At 41.0% G+C, this 19,323-nt stretch overlaps 1 protein-coding gene across 2 annotated transcripts in view; it reads left to right on the top strand.

Moving 5' to 3' along the window:
• The window catches only part of kcnh4b (potassium voltage-gated channel, subfamily H (eag-related), member 4b), a 185,631-nt gene that overhangs the window by 151,828 nt on the left and 14,480 nt on the right, over nucleotides 1–19,323 (top strand). For both annotated transcript variants that reach the window (XM_048560266.1, XM_048560268.1), the window contains exon 14: nucleotides 8,803–8,909. In XM_048560266.1, the coding sequence (XP_048416223.1) occupies nucleotides 8,803–8,909 (107 nt within the window). The remainder of the gene's footprint in view (nucleotides 1–8,802; nucleotides 8,910–19,323) is intronic.

Below are 19,323 nucleotides of genomic sequence, written 5' to 3'. Positions count from 1 at the left end.
TTTCCGAATAAATGTAGTCATTTGGGGCTGACATTTCTTATTTTAAGAAAAAAGACACTGATCTCTATAATTCAGAACCACAAACAGCATTGTGACAAAACCCAGTTACAAGATGTACAGTTTTGACGGAATTTCATTTTTGAGTCAATAATCAAAAGAAAAAATAAATACACTCTCGGGTGACTCTCTGTGCGGAGTTTGCACGTTCTCCCTGTGTCTGTGTGGGTTTCCTCCGGGTACTCCGGTTTCCAAACATGTGCAGGCTAGATGGATTGGCCATGTTAAAATTGCCGATAGTGTTCAGGGATGTGTAGAGTAGGGGGATTATGTGGGATTTGTCTTGGTGGGATGCTCTGGGTGGGTTGGTGTGAACATGTTGGGCCTGTTTCCACACTGTTGGGATTCTATGATAAGAAAACCCTTCAAAATCCTTTCTTTTCAAAGGAGGAATTTCTCAGTGGATTCGGTTTGGTTGATTATTGTGTCCTTCAGTTGTAAGGCAGTGACCAATGTCATTTATAAGTATCTTGTCCAAGTGAAAAAGTAAATGCAGGAAAGGTTACCGAGTCGAAACATTAACTCTGATTTCTCTTCACAGGTGCTGCCAGACCTGCTCAGTTTTTCCAGCAGCTTCTGTTTTTGTTTCAGTTTCTACACTGATATTTTGAGTATTGACTACTCGAACAAAACAATCCAAAATTCACAAGTCATCACACTGTCCTTGTCTGCATTCTACCTTCTTGGCTAGAAAATTGACTTAAATTTCCTTTAAACTTGACAATGGCTCAGTGGTACTGCCTTGAGATTCACGCTGTTCCATAAAAATGAAAAAGGTTCTGTGTCAGTGATTCATTTTGATGAGAGAATAGAAACTGGTGTTGAATGGATACTGTGCTAATAAGATTCATCTGTTTAAATGTTTGGATTCAGCACATAAGTTTGGTCTTAACAGCTGGTTATTATCAGTTCAACTTGCTTGAAGGTGATGAAACAGTTACCTGACTGGGTGCAGTTTTGGTAAAGCAGTCAGAAGTAATGCAATGCGAAATGAGGCAACTTGGCCCATCATAGCACCAGGGACACAGGTTCATTTCTACCCTTGGTTGGGTGACTATCTGTGTGGAGTTTTTACATTCTCCCCGTGCCTGCCTGGGTTTCCTCTGGATGCTCCAGTTTCCAAGGATGTGCAGGTTAGGTGGATTGACCATGTTAAATTAGCCACAGTGTCCAGGGATATGCACATTAGGAAATTCAGGGTTACAGGGCTAGGATAGCGTGGTGGGAGGTTCATTGGAGGGTATGCGTGGACCTGATGGGCTGAATGGCCTGTTTCCACACTGTTGGGATTCTATGACATCATGACCCTAACCCTATCTGCACTAACTCTCCAAATTAACAACTCACTCAACACCATTCTCCTGTCTTCATACAATGATGCACATTATTCCTTTTCAAATAGCTGTCTAATTCTCCACTGAAAGCATTGAGTGTACCCACCTGCATCATACTGTCAAGGAGTGCATTTCAGTCCCTAACCACTCCTGGTGTGGAAACATATTTCCTCACATCACTTTTGCTTCTTTTGCTAATTTAAATCTGTGCCCTCCCTTCTGCAATGCTTTCACAAGTGTGAGCATTCTTCCCTATTTACTCAGTCCAAATGGGCATGATTTTCAGAGGATCTTTTCCATATTCATCCACAGGATATGGGCATGGCTGGATAAGCCAACATTTACTGCTTGTCTCTAATTGTGACAAGTTGCCTTCTTAAATACAATTGATTAACTTCCTCAGCTATTCTCAACTGTAGATCATTAATCCAAGTCTTCATTTTACTAGTCCAGTGTTGTCAATAAAGCACTGCACGCAATCTTTAATTTGGGTACTCATTAAGAAATCTCATAGACAATCAAATACTGAAATAATGATTTCAACATTATTGCCTGTAGCAACCAAAATAAGATCCCTGAAGGAAGCAGCTCAACTTGGCTACTACCTTATTAATGAGGGCATTTAGTTAATATTGTAACAAATAGTGTCTGTCTCTGATTTCCCGGGTTTGATCCTTGTGCAGTGTTGTTCTTTGAAATTCTGCTGAAGAAGAGTTATGGTGTTGGATTCTTATACAGTTTCTCATCCTTCAGGTCTATGGTGTGACATTATTGATGAATCTTTAGATTCTTTCATTCAAAATGAAGGGTAAATGAAGTAAAATGAAGGGTACGCAGGTTAGTTGATCTTAGAGTAGGATAATAGGACGGCACAACATCATGGGCCGAAGGGCCTGTACTGTGCTGTACTGTTCTATGTCCTATGTAAAATATTGACTACTTCTCTGAAACCATCAAGTCTGCAACTTGCCTCCTTATCAGAAGTAGCTTCCTTGTTCCTTGTTACATTTAGCATTACGTGTCTGTTCAAAGAGACAGTTTTCCTGTGATTAACTCTTTACATACTTCCGCAAGGCAATCATTTATTCCAGCAGCAGAAAGCAGCCAGTTATCGAGCAGATGTCAAACAAGTTTTGTTTATATAGCTTTGGTACCTTCTTTTCCCAGACTTGGCTCTTTGTTTTCAATTGCTGTATAAATGTGTCCTTGTCCATTAATAGTTTATTCCAGACAGAGTTATTGCTGCTTCTTTTAATCTGTGAACAGTTATTAAAGTTCTGAAGTTTACACTATCACATCAGTAACACAAATACCAAGATACAGGGCCTGACTTTATGTAGGCTTCACACACCCATTCCTACTGAAGGTGTGGACCGTGCTGACTGGCATGCTGTTGTATTTAAGGATAACTCAAGGACTGACTGAGAGGGTGAACAGATTCTCAGCCGCCTGTTTCAGCACCGGGCAGCCCAACTGCCTGGAGGCAGGTACCCATCACAGGAGAGCATGCCGGGTTCCAGGCAGGACTGCAGGCCCTCTCTTCCAGAGATAGTGGGAACTGCCGATGCTGGAGAATCCGAGATAACACGGTGTAGAGCTGGATGAACAGAGCAGGCCAAGCAGCATCAGAGCGGCAGGAAAGCTGACTTTTTGGGTCTTGACCCGAAACGTCAGCTTTCCTGCACCTGTGATGCTGCTTGACCTGCTGTGTTCATCCAGCTCCACACCAGCCCTCTCTTCCTCCCTGGTTGGTAATGCAGTAAAATGCTATCTTGTACAGACGCTTCCACCTCTCCCCAAAAGCTGCTTTTTTCAAATAAAATTAATTCATGGAATTGGATGTCACTAGCTAGGTCAGCATTTATTGCCTGTGGCGAATTACCTGGAGGGCAGTTAAGAGTCAACCACATTACTGTGGGACTGGAGTCACAAATAGGCCAGACCAGGTAAGAATGGCAGATATCCTTCCCTGAAGAACATTAGTGAGCCAAATTTGATTTTGATTATGACAATCAACAGTGGTTTGTCGTAATGTAACTCACCATTAGGCCAGCTTTTTATTCTAGATTTTTTCTTTAGTTTGTTATCTGCCTTGTTGAGGTTTGAGCCCATATGTTCAGAAAGTTAGCCTGGCATTCAGGAACACTTGTCCAGTGACATTACCATGACACCACCATCTTACCTGTTCTTGAAATTAGTTTTAGCACGTAGCTGTGAGGGCACTTTCATGTTGAAGTCACTTCCCAATGATCTACCTTGTAGTGCATCCAAGTACTTGCCTGAAGCTGGAAAGCTTTTGATTGGCCATCCAGCTTTCCGAGCTCACCTGCCACATTCATTGGAGAGGGAGCTAATCAGCGTCTTAATTGAGAGGGAGTCCCAATCCAAATCCAAGGTCCCAGATGATTACAGGTATAACACAACAGTTGTGTTCGCGTGTGACCTTGTGCTTTAGAAAATCACATTATAGGGAAATTGCTTTAGAAAATCACTATACCTGTACAGTAGAAAGTTTGCGCAAACCGCATCCACTTTCATCCATCATGTCACAGCCAATTCACGTTAACGAAACACACGTTATAGCAGAAATACATGTACTTCCCTGCAGGCAGGTTTGGGAACCAGAAACACTCCTGGCCCCAGGGAATTTGCTATGGGGTGAAGCATGGGGCATGTGAACCTGCATGGCAGGATTCCACAACTCAGAACAGTAATGTTATTGGGCACTTCAGTAAAAAGAAAATCATAACTGATTTGGGGGTAGAGGAAGGATGCTAACTCACTGTTCCCTCAGACTGAAACTCCAATGCCTCTGAATCATGCCTTCAGAAACGGAGGAGGGATTGTGTGTGTCCTTGGTTGACATTTCACTGCAAAAGCAAGGCATGGATTCTCTGAGACTTTACTCCTGCACTATTTTGATACCACTTCAGACTGACCAAGCTTTTTAAATCATTTTTTAATCAATCTGGTTCAGATATGTTATGACACATCTGGGAAGGATGGGAGTTGAACCAAGAACATCTGGCTCTGAGATTAAGGACACTGCCAACCATGCCAGAACACCCTGATCAACCTTTTTAAAGCTGAACTCGTGTTGATAATTTTGCTACCTGAGTGTTATCTACATACATTTTTCATGAGACAAGTTGTGCCCAATTTCCTATGTACCACAGGTATGTTGAAATAAATGTTAACAAACATTACAAATGCAGAAGCTGGAGATCTGAGAGACTTAAAACGTTGGAGAAACTCAGCAGGACTGGCAGCACTTGTGGAGAGAGAAGCAGTTTGAATCCTGTGGCTCTTTACCAGATTGAAAAATTGTTGCTCAGTTAAGAGAAATAGGCTAAAATCAGAAAGAGCTGCGGATGCTGTAAATCAGAGACAAAAACAGAAGTTTCTGGAAAAGCTCAGCAAGTCTGGCAGCATGTGTAAAGAAAAAATCAGGGTTAACGTTTCGGGTCCAGTGATTCTTCCTTCCTGGAGGAGAATGATCAATGGTTTTATTGATCTATCAGTTTCTCCATTAGATATACCTCACTGTTGTGAGTTATTTTCTGTATGGTAAGAAAAATGTAGCATGAACAAGGACTGTGCAGATAAAGCATTTTCAGGATTGTATAAACTTCACTAACTGATTCTCAACTAAAGGGGGAATTGCTCATTCATGTACCTATTTTGACACACCACTGAAATATAAGCATGGCTTGATTTTATTGAATTAGTATTGTGATCTGTGTCACTTTAACTGATCATATATCAATGCCATCAGGTCTAAAAATAACAAATCATGAACTTGCACTTTGAGCTACCATTCAACATAGGAACTGTATATATTTGCAATGCCTCATACTGAAGAAAGAGTTGAAGTGCAACAGAATTTTTGTAAATACGTATGGGATGGAAAGAGACTTTGATGAGATACATTATAAAGGCCTTTGACATTTTTCTTTGCTACTCCTGAATATAGCATGGAATGTGGGTTAGAAAACTGCGTGAGTCATTGTCAAGGAAGGGTGGAAAATTAAAATAAGCAAGCTGTTAATTATATTTAATTATCTAGTGCTGAAGTTGCAAGGAAAACTTAGGTGACATTATAGACAAAAGAATGCAAAAGCACAATCACTGATGTATAGGTGTGAACTTAGGAGTGTTTTTGCTTCGTTGTCTTTCTAGAACTCTTCAGAGTGCATTCATGCTACACCAGTAGGGCTTGATCTGGCTGTAAAATGAAGTGGAGTGAAAATCTATTGTCAGAATTTGGAATAGTTTAACTGCTAGCCATTTACAACCAGTGTTGTGCACACCCAGCCCAGGTGAACGTGGTTCTACCCAGCGGCTGATGGAGAATGGTATAATTGAGAGAGAAAAATGCCAATTGAAAGTTGAAATGGAAAAGAGCTAAAGCAACTATGCATATAAATTAAGGAAGGGAGGGAGGTATTTATTGACTCCAGCTTCCAGCATTTGCATTCCTACTGTCTCCATGGGGTTGGAATGTAAATGGAAAGAGAAGGACAGAACAGGAATGCATTATAGTGGGAGAACCACTGAACAGTAGTAGAAATGGTAGTTAATAGTGCGCAAAACTGAAAAAAAATTGGAACTGGGATGTTAAAAAACCTTCAAATTAGTTATTAATATTTTATCTAAATTGAAGACAACTTAAATATCAGGGTCAAGCTATATCAGTCTATCTTCTGAAATATTGATTTCCCAGTTCACCTTTTGAATTTTGATATGATTTGGATTTGATTTGATTATCGTGTGTACTCAAGGACAAAAGTACAGGAGGACAGTGAAAAGTGTATAATATCACCACACAAGGCACAATCTTAGGTACAAATACCTCGGTACAGAATCATAAAAACAAGGTAGAAAGAAAGAACAACGTTAAAAGTTAAACATTACAATAATTGTATTATGGTGCAAAGCATACAAAATAAGGCTATAGGTTACACATTGCAGACCTTCTTCGGTTTAAGCAGAAAATAAAGAAATAAAGATGCAAGTTCAAATATTTTTGGCCTAGCAAAACAATATCCTCTACATCTGGACCATTGCAAGAGATATGAGCTATATGGCACTTGGATACCAGCCTCTGAAGCCAAACTCAATCTTTTTAATACCCTAATCTCATTTGAGCTTCTGCTAAATGAGCTTCGTTGCTGCAAGAGGGTCTATTTACATTTGGGGGCAGTATAACATTCCGTGTATGGAACAACCAGATAAATTCAGTAAGCCCAGACTCCCCAGCAGCCAAACTACAGTCAAGGGCAGCATTTGCTACAGATAAGAGCAAAAGCCGGCCTCCATGCTGGAGATTAGCTTTTTCTGAATAAAACCATAAGGCTGTAAGAAATAGGATTGGGAGTAGGCCTTTTGGCCTTTGAGCCTACCTCACCATTTAATAGGATCATGGGCTAATCCAACATTCCTCACATCCATTTACTTGCCCTTTCCCCATAACCCTTGATTTCCCTACTGATCAAGAATCTATCTATTTTAGCCTTAAATATGACAGGAAACCATTTACACATTTTTTCAGAATCTGTATACATGTATTTATAGAAAGCACCAACCTATTTTCTTGCAATTAGTGTACATGGTAATGTTTGTTTTTCTTGAATTGGTTCAAGACCAAAATCCTGATCAGGACAAACCTAATTTAATAAAACCAACAAAAGATAGCATTGAACTTCACAAATTAGTTACAACAGAATTCATTCAGCGAATAACATTGTCAACTGGGAGATTTTAGAGGGGCACAGGGAAAGAGCAAGTCTGGATAGATAGCATTGGATCTCTGGTAAATCTCTGTGCTCTTTATCATGCTGTGGATCATGGAAACCAGGTAACACGAAAGAGGAGAAAAGGGATATGTGCTGAATCTTCCATGGTGAGGGGAAGATGTTATAGAAAGAATGGAGAGCCTGGTGGCAGTGATTCAGGAAAAGAGAAGTTGAGGAAAATAGAGGTCAGGAGCTGAGATGCTGGTGTCGCTTTATATAGCTGGCAGAGCCACTACAGGAATATTGGTGTCATTCCCACTCCCACTGCAGAGTGCAGCTTCAGCATGGCCAGCTCCAAGTTGCTGTCTATACAGGAGTTGTGTACTCAGAGTATCCAGTGCTCAATTATTCTGCAATCACTGAATTTGTCCTCATTCCAGAGTTTCTCTCCCTCTGCAGCGTTGACATGAGAGACAATTGGGACTATGAGAAATACATCAGCATTTGCAAAAAAACAATTTTTACTGAAAGCTCAGAGCTTTATTATTTACTGACAGGTTCACTGCAAAAGCTTTAGTGATTATCAAGATCTCCTTGTGTCGTTCCGACATTGCCTCCCCCTCTGTTGTTGCTGCTGCTGATGATCCCGTCACTCCAGTTTTATAATTTCCTCTGCTTCTTAAATGTAATCCTTAGCTCAAAGGACAGCACCTTTTCTTTCGAGTTGGATGGTTTTCGTTCAAGCCCAAGTCAGGAGGCTTGAACATGTGAGACAGGCTGGTGCTGGTGCTGTCTTTAAAATAAAACGTTAAACAGAGACCCCACCAGCTTTCAGAGGTGGGATTCTTTACGAAAGAAGAGCAAAAGCATATTTAGCCATCTGCCAACATGACTAGAATATACATGGCTATTTGTTTCATGGTGTTTGAGGGAACTTGCTGTCGTTTGTCATGTTTTAACAGATGTTTGTTGGCTGCATAGCCATTGGAGCATGCCGGCCTCATGGAAAGCATTATAACAATACCCCTCATTTTCTTACTCTTGTTCTCTCCCTCTCGTTCTCTTCTGAAATCATAAAATGATTACAGTCCAGGGGGCTAGTCAGTTCTTCAAGGGAAATTCACCCGAGATCCACCTTGCAGCCTGTAGCCTTGCAAATGCTTTCAGTTTAGATATATAGCCAGTTCTCTTTTGAAAGTTTTGATTGAATCAGCTTCCAGCACACTCTCGAGCAGTGAATGCAAAGTCTTACCCACTCACTGTGCAAGAATGAAATCGTCATGCTGTCATTACTTATTTTGCCTTTCACATTAAACCAATGTCCTTTAGTACTCAACCCTTCCACCAGCGTAAGGCAACGTAAATTACAAATTATTTTTTCATCTGGTCAACACACTTTCAGGAAAGTGTTGCAGTCGCACTTTTTATATTTAAAATTATGAGAAATTGAGTGCAGAGCACTGCAGACCTGTGGTTGTGAAGTGACAGAGTGTGTGACAGCTTAGCAGGGGCTATAGTATCAAATGGATCTCTTAAGGTGAGCCTGTTACTTATTGTGTGTTGAGGTGTCAATCAGTAAGATTCACTCATCAGCTCCTGACACACTGTGTGAAACATGAGGTTGATAGCACATGAGCAAACTGCTCACATTTAATCTCTCGTGTTTTACCTTGCAGAATTGTTGATGGGATTGAAGACGATGGCAAGACATATGAAACGCCAACATTTCATTTTAACATAGATCAAAATTTTCAGAAGTCGACCAAATTTTCTCCAAAGAAAGGTAATTGGCTGTCTATATTTCAACACTGGGGAGTTTGATCCAAACCAGGAAAGTTTGCAGAGTTGAGTTCGTTCAAAAGATGGATCAAAACAATATGTACAAACAACTGGATGATGTTATACTGAATTGATATACTCACTGTTACCCCCTACTGCAAGAATTTGCTGGGATCATTGCATTGCCTGGGCTCAAATGCCATTAAGGCCCTCCTGTAGTGGCCTGAGGGCTCTGTTAGCTCACTTAGCTTGAGTGTAATGTAGAATGATACAGATGGGCTGAGTTCAATCCCGTTACTGAATATGAAAGTTCATGGATGCTGCTCTCCTTTCCTTGACCCATGCTTAATATAAAGTGGTGCCACACAAGCAGGATAAGCGCATCCCTTTCGAATAGAGAGTGATACACACTACTGCTGGTGGACCATGGATAACTCTTCATCCACCTCTGATTCCCACATACTCTGCAGTGAATCACCTTAACCTTCCATTCTGCGGTTCTGAATCCTGGCATCCACCCAGTATGGGGTTGGTCACATTTGGCCAAGTTCCCAAAACTAGCCTCATCTCTTTTGCACCTCAGGCAAAAGTACTGTTTTGAAAATCCCCATTCACTTTTTTCTTGAGGGGGCTCCCTGCCCTGAATCCAACAAGCAGAACCCACCTCACAGCACAGGGAGTGCCTGCCTCCAATTCTGCTCACCAAAAACATTTGCATGGTGAAGCTACTGTAATTCTGGTCCTCGCAAGCTGCCAATTCCTTGAAAGAAACCCTTTGCTGTTTTTCGGGATGAAGTGAATATTTTAAAAATGTCCTCTTGAGAAATTGTCAGAAATCCAACATTTGTTTCTCCCAGTTGTGCAGCTGCAAGCTGTATGTGTGTTATGGTTTTTGTGTAACACCACTGAAGAAAGTGGGAAGATTTACATTCAGTTGCTGTAATGCATGGGTACATTTGCATTGGTTAGCATCTCAGAAACCAGAACACTCCAAGTGATGTTTCTGATCCCATCTCCTCCCTTCAATGCCAAATACTCCTTTCAGTGACTTCAAGACTTTCCAATACAAATCAGCAGATGAAAGATGTTGTATGATCCTGGGACAGGATTGATGGTTTAAGGCACTGATGTTTCCTAATGAAGCCATGAATTCCCATGTCCAGCTTTATGCTTCCCTGTGCTTTGGAATAAAGCAGCTTAATTTCATGGAATCACAGAGCTGTTATTGAATGCATCCACAATAATTTTCTTGAACAATATGTAATGAAACCTACGAGGGAGCAAGCTACCCTAGATCTAGTCCTGTGTAATGAGACAGGAATAATTAATAATCTCACAGTTAGGGATCCTCTCAGAAGGATCGTATGGTCGAATTTAAAATACAGATGGAGGGTGAGAAGGTTAAATCCACTATCAATGTCCGTACTTCAACAAAGGAGACTATGGTGGGATGAGGGAGAAGTTAGCTAAAGTAGAATGGAAGCGAAAACTTTATGGTGGGTCAACTGAGGAACAGAGGAGGACTTTCAAAACCATTTCTCACAGTGCTCAGCAGAAGTATGTTCCAGTGATAAAGAAGAACTGTAGAAAAATAGATAGTCAGCCATGGATGTCTTAGAAGATTAAGGAAAGTATCAGGTTGAAAAAAAGACACGTACAAAAAAGCAGAGTAGTGGGAAACTAGTAGACTGGGAAATCTTTAAAGGCCAACAGAAAGCCACAAAAAAAAAGTTATAAAGAAAAGCAAAATAGATTATGAGAGTAAACTAGCTCAGAATATAAAAACAGGCAGCAAAAGTTTCCATAAATATGTAAATCATAAAAAGAGTGGCGAAGTTAAACATTGGTCCTTTAGAGGATGAGATGTCCAATTTAATAACTGGGAATGATGAAATAGCCAAGACATTAAATAGTTATTTTGTGTCAGTCTTCACAGTGGAAGACGCAAATAACATGCTGAAAACTAATGGCAAGAAGGTTATAGCAGTTGAGGACCTAAAAACTGTGATTATCACTAAGGAGGCAGTGCTGGGCAAGCCAATGGGGCTAAAGATAGACAAGTCTGCTGGCCCTGATGAAATGCATCCCAGGGTACTAATAGAGGTGATGGGGGAAATAGCAAATGCACTAGTAACTATTTACCAAAACTCACTGGACTCTGGGCTAGTTCCTGCAGATTGGAAAATAGCCAATGTGACACTACTGTTTAAGAATAGAAGAAGACAAAAAGCAGATAACTATGGCCCAGTTAGCTTAACTTTGGTAGTGGGGAAAATGCTTGAATCTATCATTAAGGAAGAAATAATAAGACATCTGGATGTAAACTGTCCTATTGGGAACACCCAGAATGGGTTCATGAAGGGTAGGCCATGGTTAATTAATTTTGTGGAATTCTTAGAGGACATTACTTGCATGGTGGACCATGGAGAACCTGTGGATGTGGTGTATCTAGATTTCCAGAAGGCATTTGACAAGGTGCCACACCAAAGGCTGCTACATAAGATAAAGTTTCACGGTATTACAGTTAATGTATTGGCATGGATAGAGGATTGGTTGACCAGTAGAAAACAAAGCGTAGGGGTAAATGGGTGTTTTCCTGGTTGGCGGTCAGTGGCTAGTGGTGTGCCTCAGGAATCAGTGTTGGGGCCACAATTGTTGACGATTTACATAGATAATTTGGAGTTGGGGACTAAGTGTGATGTGTCAAAATTTGCCGATGACACTAAGACGAGTGGTAGAGCAAAAGGTGCAGAGGACACTGAAAGTCTGCAGAGGGATATAGAGAGTCGAAGTGAGTGGGCAAATGTCTGGCAGATGGAGTACAATGTTGATAAGTGTGAGGTCATCCAATTTAATAGAAATAACAGCAAAATGGGCTATGTTTTAAATGGTAAAACATTGCAGCACACTGCTGTGCAGAGGGACTTGGGTGTCTTTGTGCATGAATCGCTAACAATAGGATTGCAGGTGCCGCAGGTGATTAAAAAGGCAAATGGAATTTTGTTTGCCTTTGCTAGAGGGATGGAGTTTAAAACAGGGAGGCTATGCTGCAGCTGTACAGAGTTCTGATGAGGCCACACCTGGAGTACTGAATGCAGTTTTGGTCTCCCTACTTGAGAAGAGATAGACTAGCACTGGAGGGGGTACAGAGGAGATTCACTCGGTTGATTTCAGAGTTTGGAGCGTTGGATTATGAGGAGAGACTGAGTAGACTGGGCTTATACTCATTGGAATTCAGAAGAATGAGGGGAGATCTTGTAGAAACATATAAGATTATGAAGGGAATAGATAAGGTGGAGGCAGGGAGGTTGTTTCCACTAGCAGGTGAAACTAGGACTAGAGGGCACAGCCTCAAAACAAAGAGAAGCAAAGGTAGGACTGAGATCAGGAGGAACTTCTTCACCCAAAGGGTTGTGAATCTGTGGAATTCCCTGCCCAGTGAAGCGGTTGAAGCTTCCTTGCTGAATGTTTTTAAGGCAAGGCTAGATAAATTTTTGAACAGTAAAGGAATTAAGGGTTACAGTGAGTGGGCGGGTAGGTGGAGCTGAGTCTCAAAAAGATCAGCCATGATCTTATTAAATGGTGAGGCAGGCTTGAGGGGCCAGATGGCCTACTCCTCCTAGTTCTTATGTTCTTATGTTACGATGCAGAAAGAGGTCATTTAGCCCATCATATCTGTACCAGCTCTTCAAATGAGTATCATCACCTCCTGATACTCTCTTGATTTCCCCCATAACTTTGCACATTATTTCTATCCAAATGATCACCCAATACTCTCTTGAGGATATTTATTTAAACTGACTTATCCGTTGTGACATGCCTTCAGAGAAGTTGAAACCAGTACATGTAAACAGAAATCATTCTTATCCAATTCACTATACAAGGATGGAAGGTGTGAGGGAGAGGAGAATTGGAGGGGTACAGAAATCATTGTTATACCACTGCCATAATGTCAGTGTATTCCCAACATATCGTGGAGCGATGATTTGATCATGCATTGAGAATGATATTCATTACTGAACGTGGGAAATGTGTGGTCTCCTTTTGTGAGGAAAGATATAATGATATTGGAGGCAATCCAGAGAAGGTTCACTAAGTTGATCCCACATATGGAGGAATGGTCTTATGAGGAGAGGTTGAATAGGATAGGCCTGTATTCACTTGAATTTAGTTTGAATTTAGAACTTGAGTTTAGAGGTTGAGAGTCAACCTAATTGAAGCATGTGAGATTCTTAACGAACTTGACGGAGTAGATGTGGAAAGATTGTATCCCCTTGTGCAAGAAGCTAGGTTTCTGAGTGCCAAACTCAACCACAAATGAGCAAATGGTCACTTTTCAGGAATAACTAGGCTACTTTACCTCTGCTATAGGTTCCCTGCTCTTGAATCTCAGGACTGTCTTTAGTTACACTGCCATCTAGGCAGGGTGGACCTGGCTGGAGCACAGGCTTCCCAGCCTGGCACCACCAGGCATTTAAATCCCATCCATTCCTTTGCTTTGGGAAACTGGAGGCCAAGTAAGAAGTCCCAGTGTCATCCTTTAACTGCCTTTACCAAGGCTCTTCACGATCCTCATTGGCTGCCATATGGATTCTGATGTACCTCTCCAAAAATGCCCACTGTCAAAGTGTGGCACTGGGGCACCAGCATGTTGAGATCATTGCTAGAAATAGTACTTCCTTATTTCATTTCTGAATGGCCTCATGGTCAGTTTAAGATTATGCCCACTGGACTCTCCACCAATGAAAATGATTTTTCTGTAACTGCCCTGTTAAGGTCCTTCGTATATTTAATTTCTCTGCTTTTGTGATGCAAATTTATTATTTTCATTCACAAAACTAATTTTTCATCACTAAGCAAAGTTTAAACTGGGCCCCCATTTTTGGCAACAAATATTATGTAATTTTACACAAAATGAAAACAGATGTTTTCAAGTATTATGGATGTTTTGAAATAAAAACAACTGTGGTAAATGAGAAACCTTTGACAATAAATTTAATCAGCTCTCTGTATCTTGTGGCAACAGAGATTTGAGAAATGTAATGGCTGTAACAGGGCTAATTTGGAATTTTTAATGATTGCGGCTAAATGAAACTTGAAATGAAAATGAAATTGCAGGCTCCAGATTAGTTTTAATAATTTTTTTTGTAAGTTTGGATGAAATGATCGACTGAGATCCTGTCTGCCCTTTCAGATGGTTGTAAGTAATCCTAAGACATTTTCAAGTGAGAGCAGGGGGAATTCTACTATATCCCAGCCAGTATTTATCACCAATAAATATTACTGAAATAATCATCCATCGCTATCTGAAGGAGCTTGCTGTATGTAAATTGGTTGCCGTATTTCCTATATTACAACAGCAATTACAATGTTCTGCACTGCAGTGCATGAGCTATTAAATAGTTCAAGATGTCAAGATGTCCTTCATGATCTTGGGACATTACAGTTTTTTTTGTTTTAGAAGTGTAGTATTTAACCTTCTGCTTTCCATTCATTGTTATTGTATCCCTAAAGGAGATTAATTTTCACTCACGTAACCAGGTATAGAGCTGGATGAACACAGCAGGCCAAGCAGCATCATAGGAGCAGGAAAGCTGACGTTTCGGGCCTAGACCCTTCTTCACCTACACCTGGTTATCTCAGATTCTCCAGCATCTGCAGTTCCTACAATCTCTAAATTAATTTCCACTCAAACAGTTCCATGGATAAACTTTGCTAAATGTGGTTGACCCTCAGACTTATTGCCAGATGTGTTGTATTGAGGTTAAAATGAATTGATTTTCTTGTCTGAATACTGAGGTCAGCTGTTATCAATCTGGATAGCATGAGAGACATGAAGAACGTGCAGTAGTAGGTCATTTGACTCCTTTAGCAACTCAATTAGACTGGCTTCAATCTCCTGCCTGCCCCTATTCATAATTCTTGACATCAGAATTTACTTCCATTGTTTGGTCTGGGGAGAAATAATGTGCCAAGATTCTGAAGTACTTCAATGCTTTTGCATGGAAGGAGTGATAGAAGCAAGGATGAGGGTAGGATTAAGCTCTGTTGTCATGATCTCCAAAGGTGAAACTAGCCCCTTATGGGCTCTACATGGAACTTGTAGCAACATGGAGAAGTTGGAAATGTTGACATTGGATGGCAATTTCTTTTTAAATATAGGTTTTGTAAACATAGAGTTCTTGCCAGCCGGTAAATAATCAATAATGTGTCCTTTTTGGAGATCCCCTTTGACAAAGCAGTTGGAGTTTTTTAAGAATGTAACAAACAGAACAGATAGGAGAGAACTGATGGATGTAATATATCCAGAACTTTAGAAGGCTATCAATAGGAAGTTGGTAAATAAAATTAGAGCATTTGGGATTAAGAAAATATCTTGGGATGGATCGATAACAGGTTAACTATCAGAAAACAGAGAGAAGGAATAAATTGTACATTTCCAGGTTAGTAGACTGTGAATATAGGGGCACTGCAATTATTTTATGGCTCAGATATCCGTAATCTATTTCAAAAAATTGGATGTAGAGATTAAATGTCTGCAGATGACACAGAGCTGGATGAGAGTTAGATGTAAATAAATCATTGTGGCTGGTTGTTTAGGCACTGGAAGAGTCCTAGGCTTTGACTCACTCAAGTGGGAAGTAGCTGGAAAAAATAATTTGCTTCTTTAAAAAGTAGGCAAACATCTTAAAACAGATTTCAGGTATTTGGCAAAAGAACTAAAGAAGGAGGAGAGGCAACTTTTTTTTTGTATAGTAAGTTTTTCTAATCTCGGATGAGTTTCTTGAAAAAGAAGGAAAGCAGTTTCAAAAATTATTTTCAAAAGTGTATCGAATATAGATTTATAGAATCATACAGCATGGAAACTGACCCTTTGGTCTAACCAGTCAATGCTGACCATAATCCCAATCTAAACTCCTCCCACCTGCCTGCACTTGGCCCATATGCCTCCAACCATTGCTTATTTGTGTACCCATCCAAATGTCTTTTAAATGTTGTTACTGTATACCCATCCATCACTTCCTCTAGAAGTTCATTCCACTCACAGATGACTCTATGTGTAAAAATATTGCCTCTCGTATCTTTTTAAATCTTTCTTCTCTCACCTTAAAAATATGCTCCGTGGTTTTGAACCCGCCCCCAATCTATGGAAAAGACACCTGCCTTTCACCTTGTCTAGGCCCTCCATGCCTTTACAAACCTTGTATTCTCCATTGGAAAAAGCCCCAGCCTATTCAGCCTCTCCCTATAGCTCAAACCCCCCATTCATGACAACATCCTAGAAAACCTTTTCTGAACCCTTTCTAGTTTGACAACAACCTTCCTATAGCCGGGAGATCAGAATTGCATGCAATACTCCAAAAGTGGCCTAACCAATGTCCTGTTCAGTCACAACATGACCTCCCAACTCCTCTACTCAATGCACTGCCCATTAAAGTCAAGTGTACCAAATGCCTTCTTCACTATCCTATCTACCTGCGACTCCACTTTCAAGAAACTATGAACCTGCACGTCAAGGTCTCTTTGTTCAGCAAGACTCCCTGTAACTTTACCATTAAGTGCATAAGTTCTGCCCTGATTTGCCTTTCCAAAATGCAGCACTTCATATTTTACTAAACTAAACTCCATCTGCCAATCCTTGGCCCATCGGCCTGTCTGATCAAGATACCATTGTACTCTGGAGTAACCTTCTTCACTGTGCACCACACCTCCAATTTTAGTGTCATCTGCACACTTACTAACCATACCTCCTATGTTCACATTTAAATCATTTATGTAAATGACAAAAAGCAATGGACCCAGCACTGATCCTTGTGGCACATCACTGGTCACAGGCCTGCAGTTTGAAAAGCAACCCTCTACCACCATTCTACCTTTGAGCCAGTTCTGAATCCAAATGGCTAGCTAGTTCTCCCTGTATTCCAAACGATCTAACCTTGCTAACCAGTCTACCATGAGGAACCTTGTTGAACACCTTACTGAAGTCCATATAGATCATATCCAGTGCTCTGCCCTCATCACTCCTCCTTGTTACTTCTAAGTATTATTTTGATAAACATATGTTGCACTCCCCTATGGTAAGTATGTCTTTCCTTCAGCATGGAGGCCAAATTCGTGCACTATATGCCAGGTGCAGTCTCACAAAGGCACTGTAACAATTATTTTTATTGCAAAAATATGCTTTATTCATAAAAAAAAACTTTATATGCATACACAGGGACTAGAACAGTTCAGTATAGTCTTTGCATATCAAGACAAACAAGCCTTGGATCTGACAATCCCTGCAATTGCAAAGGCCAAAAGCATTTCTTACTTTTGCACTGCTTGTGTACACTTATATTGAAAGAAACAAGAGGGTCTGACCACCGAATGAGGCCCCATTAAATATTGCAGGAAAGACACGAGGCAGTAGTCTTTCCCCACCGCGCCTTGGCGCTTCTCTCAGCATGTAGCCCTGGTCTTTGGAATGTATCTGTCTGGAACACTCAGATGAGTCAACTCCTTGGTCTGGAAGACCAACAAGTTTCAGGAAGATTCAAAGAACGTTTTTCAGCTTTTTGTCCAGTTGATGGTCCTCCAGATGCAATCGGTATTTGTCTCGACGTAAGTCCCAGGGAACACAAACCACAGAGCAGAGTCCTGCAACACAGAGCTGCATGGGACTAACATCAACAGGAACCATTGCATTTATCTTCAGACCCTTACAAAGGCACATTTCAGTGGGAGACGTGTGGCACTCTCTACCACCGTCTCACCCCACAGCCGCCACTTTGAGGGTAGCTGATGGCAGTAGGGAGAGTCCAGGCATAATGAAGGATCTCACATGTAGTGCCTTCTCACCACCAGCTGAGCTACATTGTGGTGCAGTACCTTATTTTTGTTATTTTCAAAAATATACTTTATTGATTAAAAAAATCTTTATTCAGTCTTGCCAGGTGTAGCAACATTTCACCTGTACCTGCTCCAGTCTTTCCTATTGTATTTGCTGCACCCAATGTGGCCTACTCTACATTAGGGTAACCAAACACTGACTGAGTGGCAGCTTTGTGCAAAACCTCCAGTCTGCATGCAAGCAGGTTCCCGACCTTCCCATAGCTGATCGTTTTAACACAGCGTCCTGCTCACTTGCCCACTTGTCTGTCCTTCGTTGAATCTCAGCGCAAACTGGAGGAACAACATTCTCATCTTTAGACTAGGCACTTTACAGCCTTCTGGATTTAATATTGAGTTCAACATTTTCAAACTCTGATTTCTTCTCTTTCTTGTAGCTTTCTCGTTTTCTGTTACCCTCTCTCCCCTGCAGCCCCCTCAACTCCCCCACCCCACTGCCCCCACCCCGCCCCCCCGCCCCCAACCCCAGTGGGACTGTCTGTTCTTTCAGGTCTGGCAGTTAGACACACCATTGTTCTGCTATTCTCACATTCCAATCACTTAATCTGAACTACCAACATCTTTTCTCCCCCAGCACCCTACACCCCACCACTGCCACAACCCCCCCATCTTGGATCACAGAGTGTATCCCAACCAGTTCTTCTTGGATTCGTTTAAATGTAGTTAAGAGAGGGCTCGACAACAACAACTTCCTTAAATATGAACATTTATTGAGTCACAAACAAATATAAAAAGTCTGGAAAACAAAGCAACGAGCCTCACGCCCTCTTGCACATCAGGGACCCCTCAATTGACGGCGGTTTGGAGGTTTAGGTTTGTTCCCGGCACTGTTCACGATCCTCGTCCGAGGTGAAGTTCGATGACTTGGTTATGAAACTGTCTTTCTTTTACAGTGTCACAAACAGCCAGTACGTAAAACAGTACAGAAAAGCAACTTTGATTATGCCATTCTCAGCACGTGCAGGAATGTTCACAGGACTCATTCACGGTCATGCGGCTTTGCATATCATCAACATGTTTAGCCCTTCGGCCCATCCTATACAATCCATCCCTGATGATATTTGACTGTGCATGTTACAATTGCAGTTGCAGACGCAAATCAGCAACAGCTTCCCAAGAATGTACGATAAGAGACTACAAACCTACACTAGACGACTAAAACTACAATGAAAATAACTATCATCAGTACAAACAATACAATAGGGTATATCATCAGATTAACCAAAACAATAGCTTTTGGGGACCAGCTCTCAAATACATATTGCACCGCTGATGTAAGGTCAACGCTGTGATGGAACCAACAAGTCGTGCCAAGTGCCTTTCTGCTTCCAATGGGATCAAAACTAAGAGGAGGATTAGCGTTTTCATGCTTACACTAATAGCAGCAATATCCTTAATTTGTGGGTTTTTAATCCTCCAGTTCCCCATCCACAGATCACTTCATCCAATAACAGTAAAATAACATCATACATGGACTTGGAATTTCTCCAGCTCACTTCATTTGTATCCCTCTTGAGGATGATTCT

Source organism: Stegostoma tigrinum, chromosome 31, assembly GCF_030684315.1.
Source record: "Stegostoma tigrinum isolate sSteTig4 chromosome 31, sSteTig4.hap1, whole genome shotgun sequence".
In the NCBI taxonomy this organism is placed as follows: domain Eukaryota; kingdom Metazoa; phylum Chordata; class Chondrichthyes; order Orectolobiformes; family Stegostomatidae; genus Stegostoma; species Stegostoma tigrinum.
The sequence above is the reverse complement of the archived record's forward strand: the minus strand, read 5'-3'. Positions and strand labels throughout refer to the sequence as shown.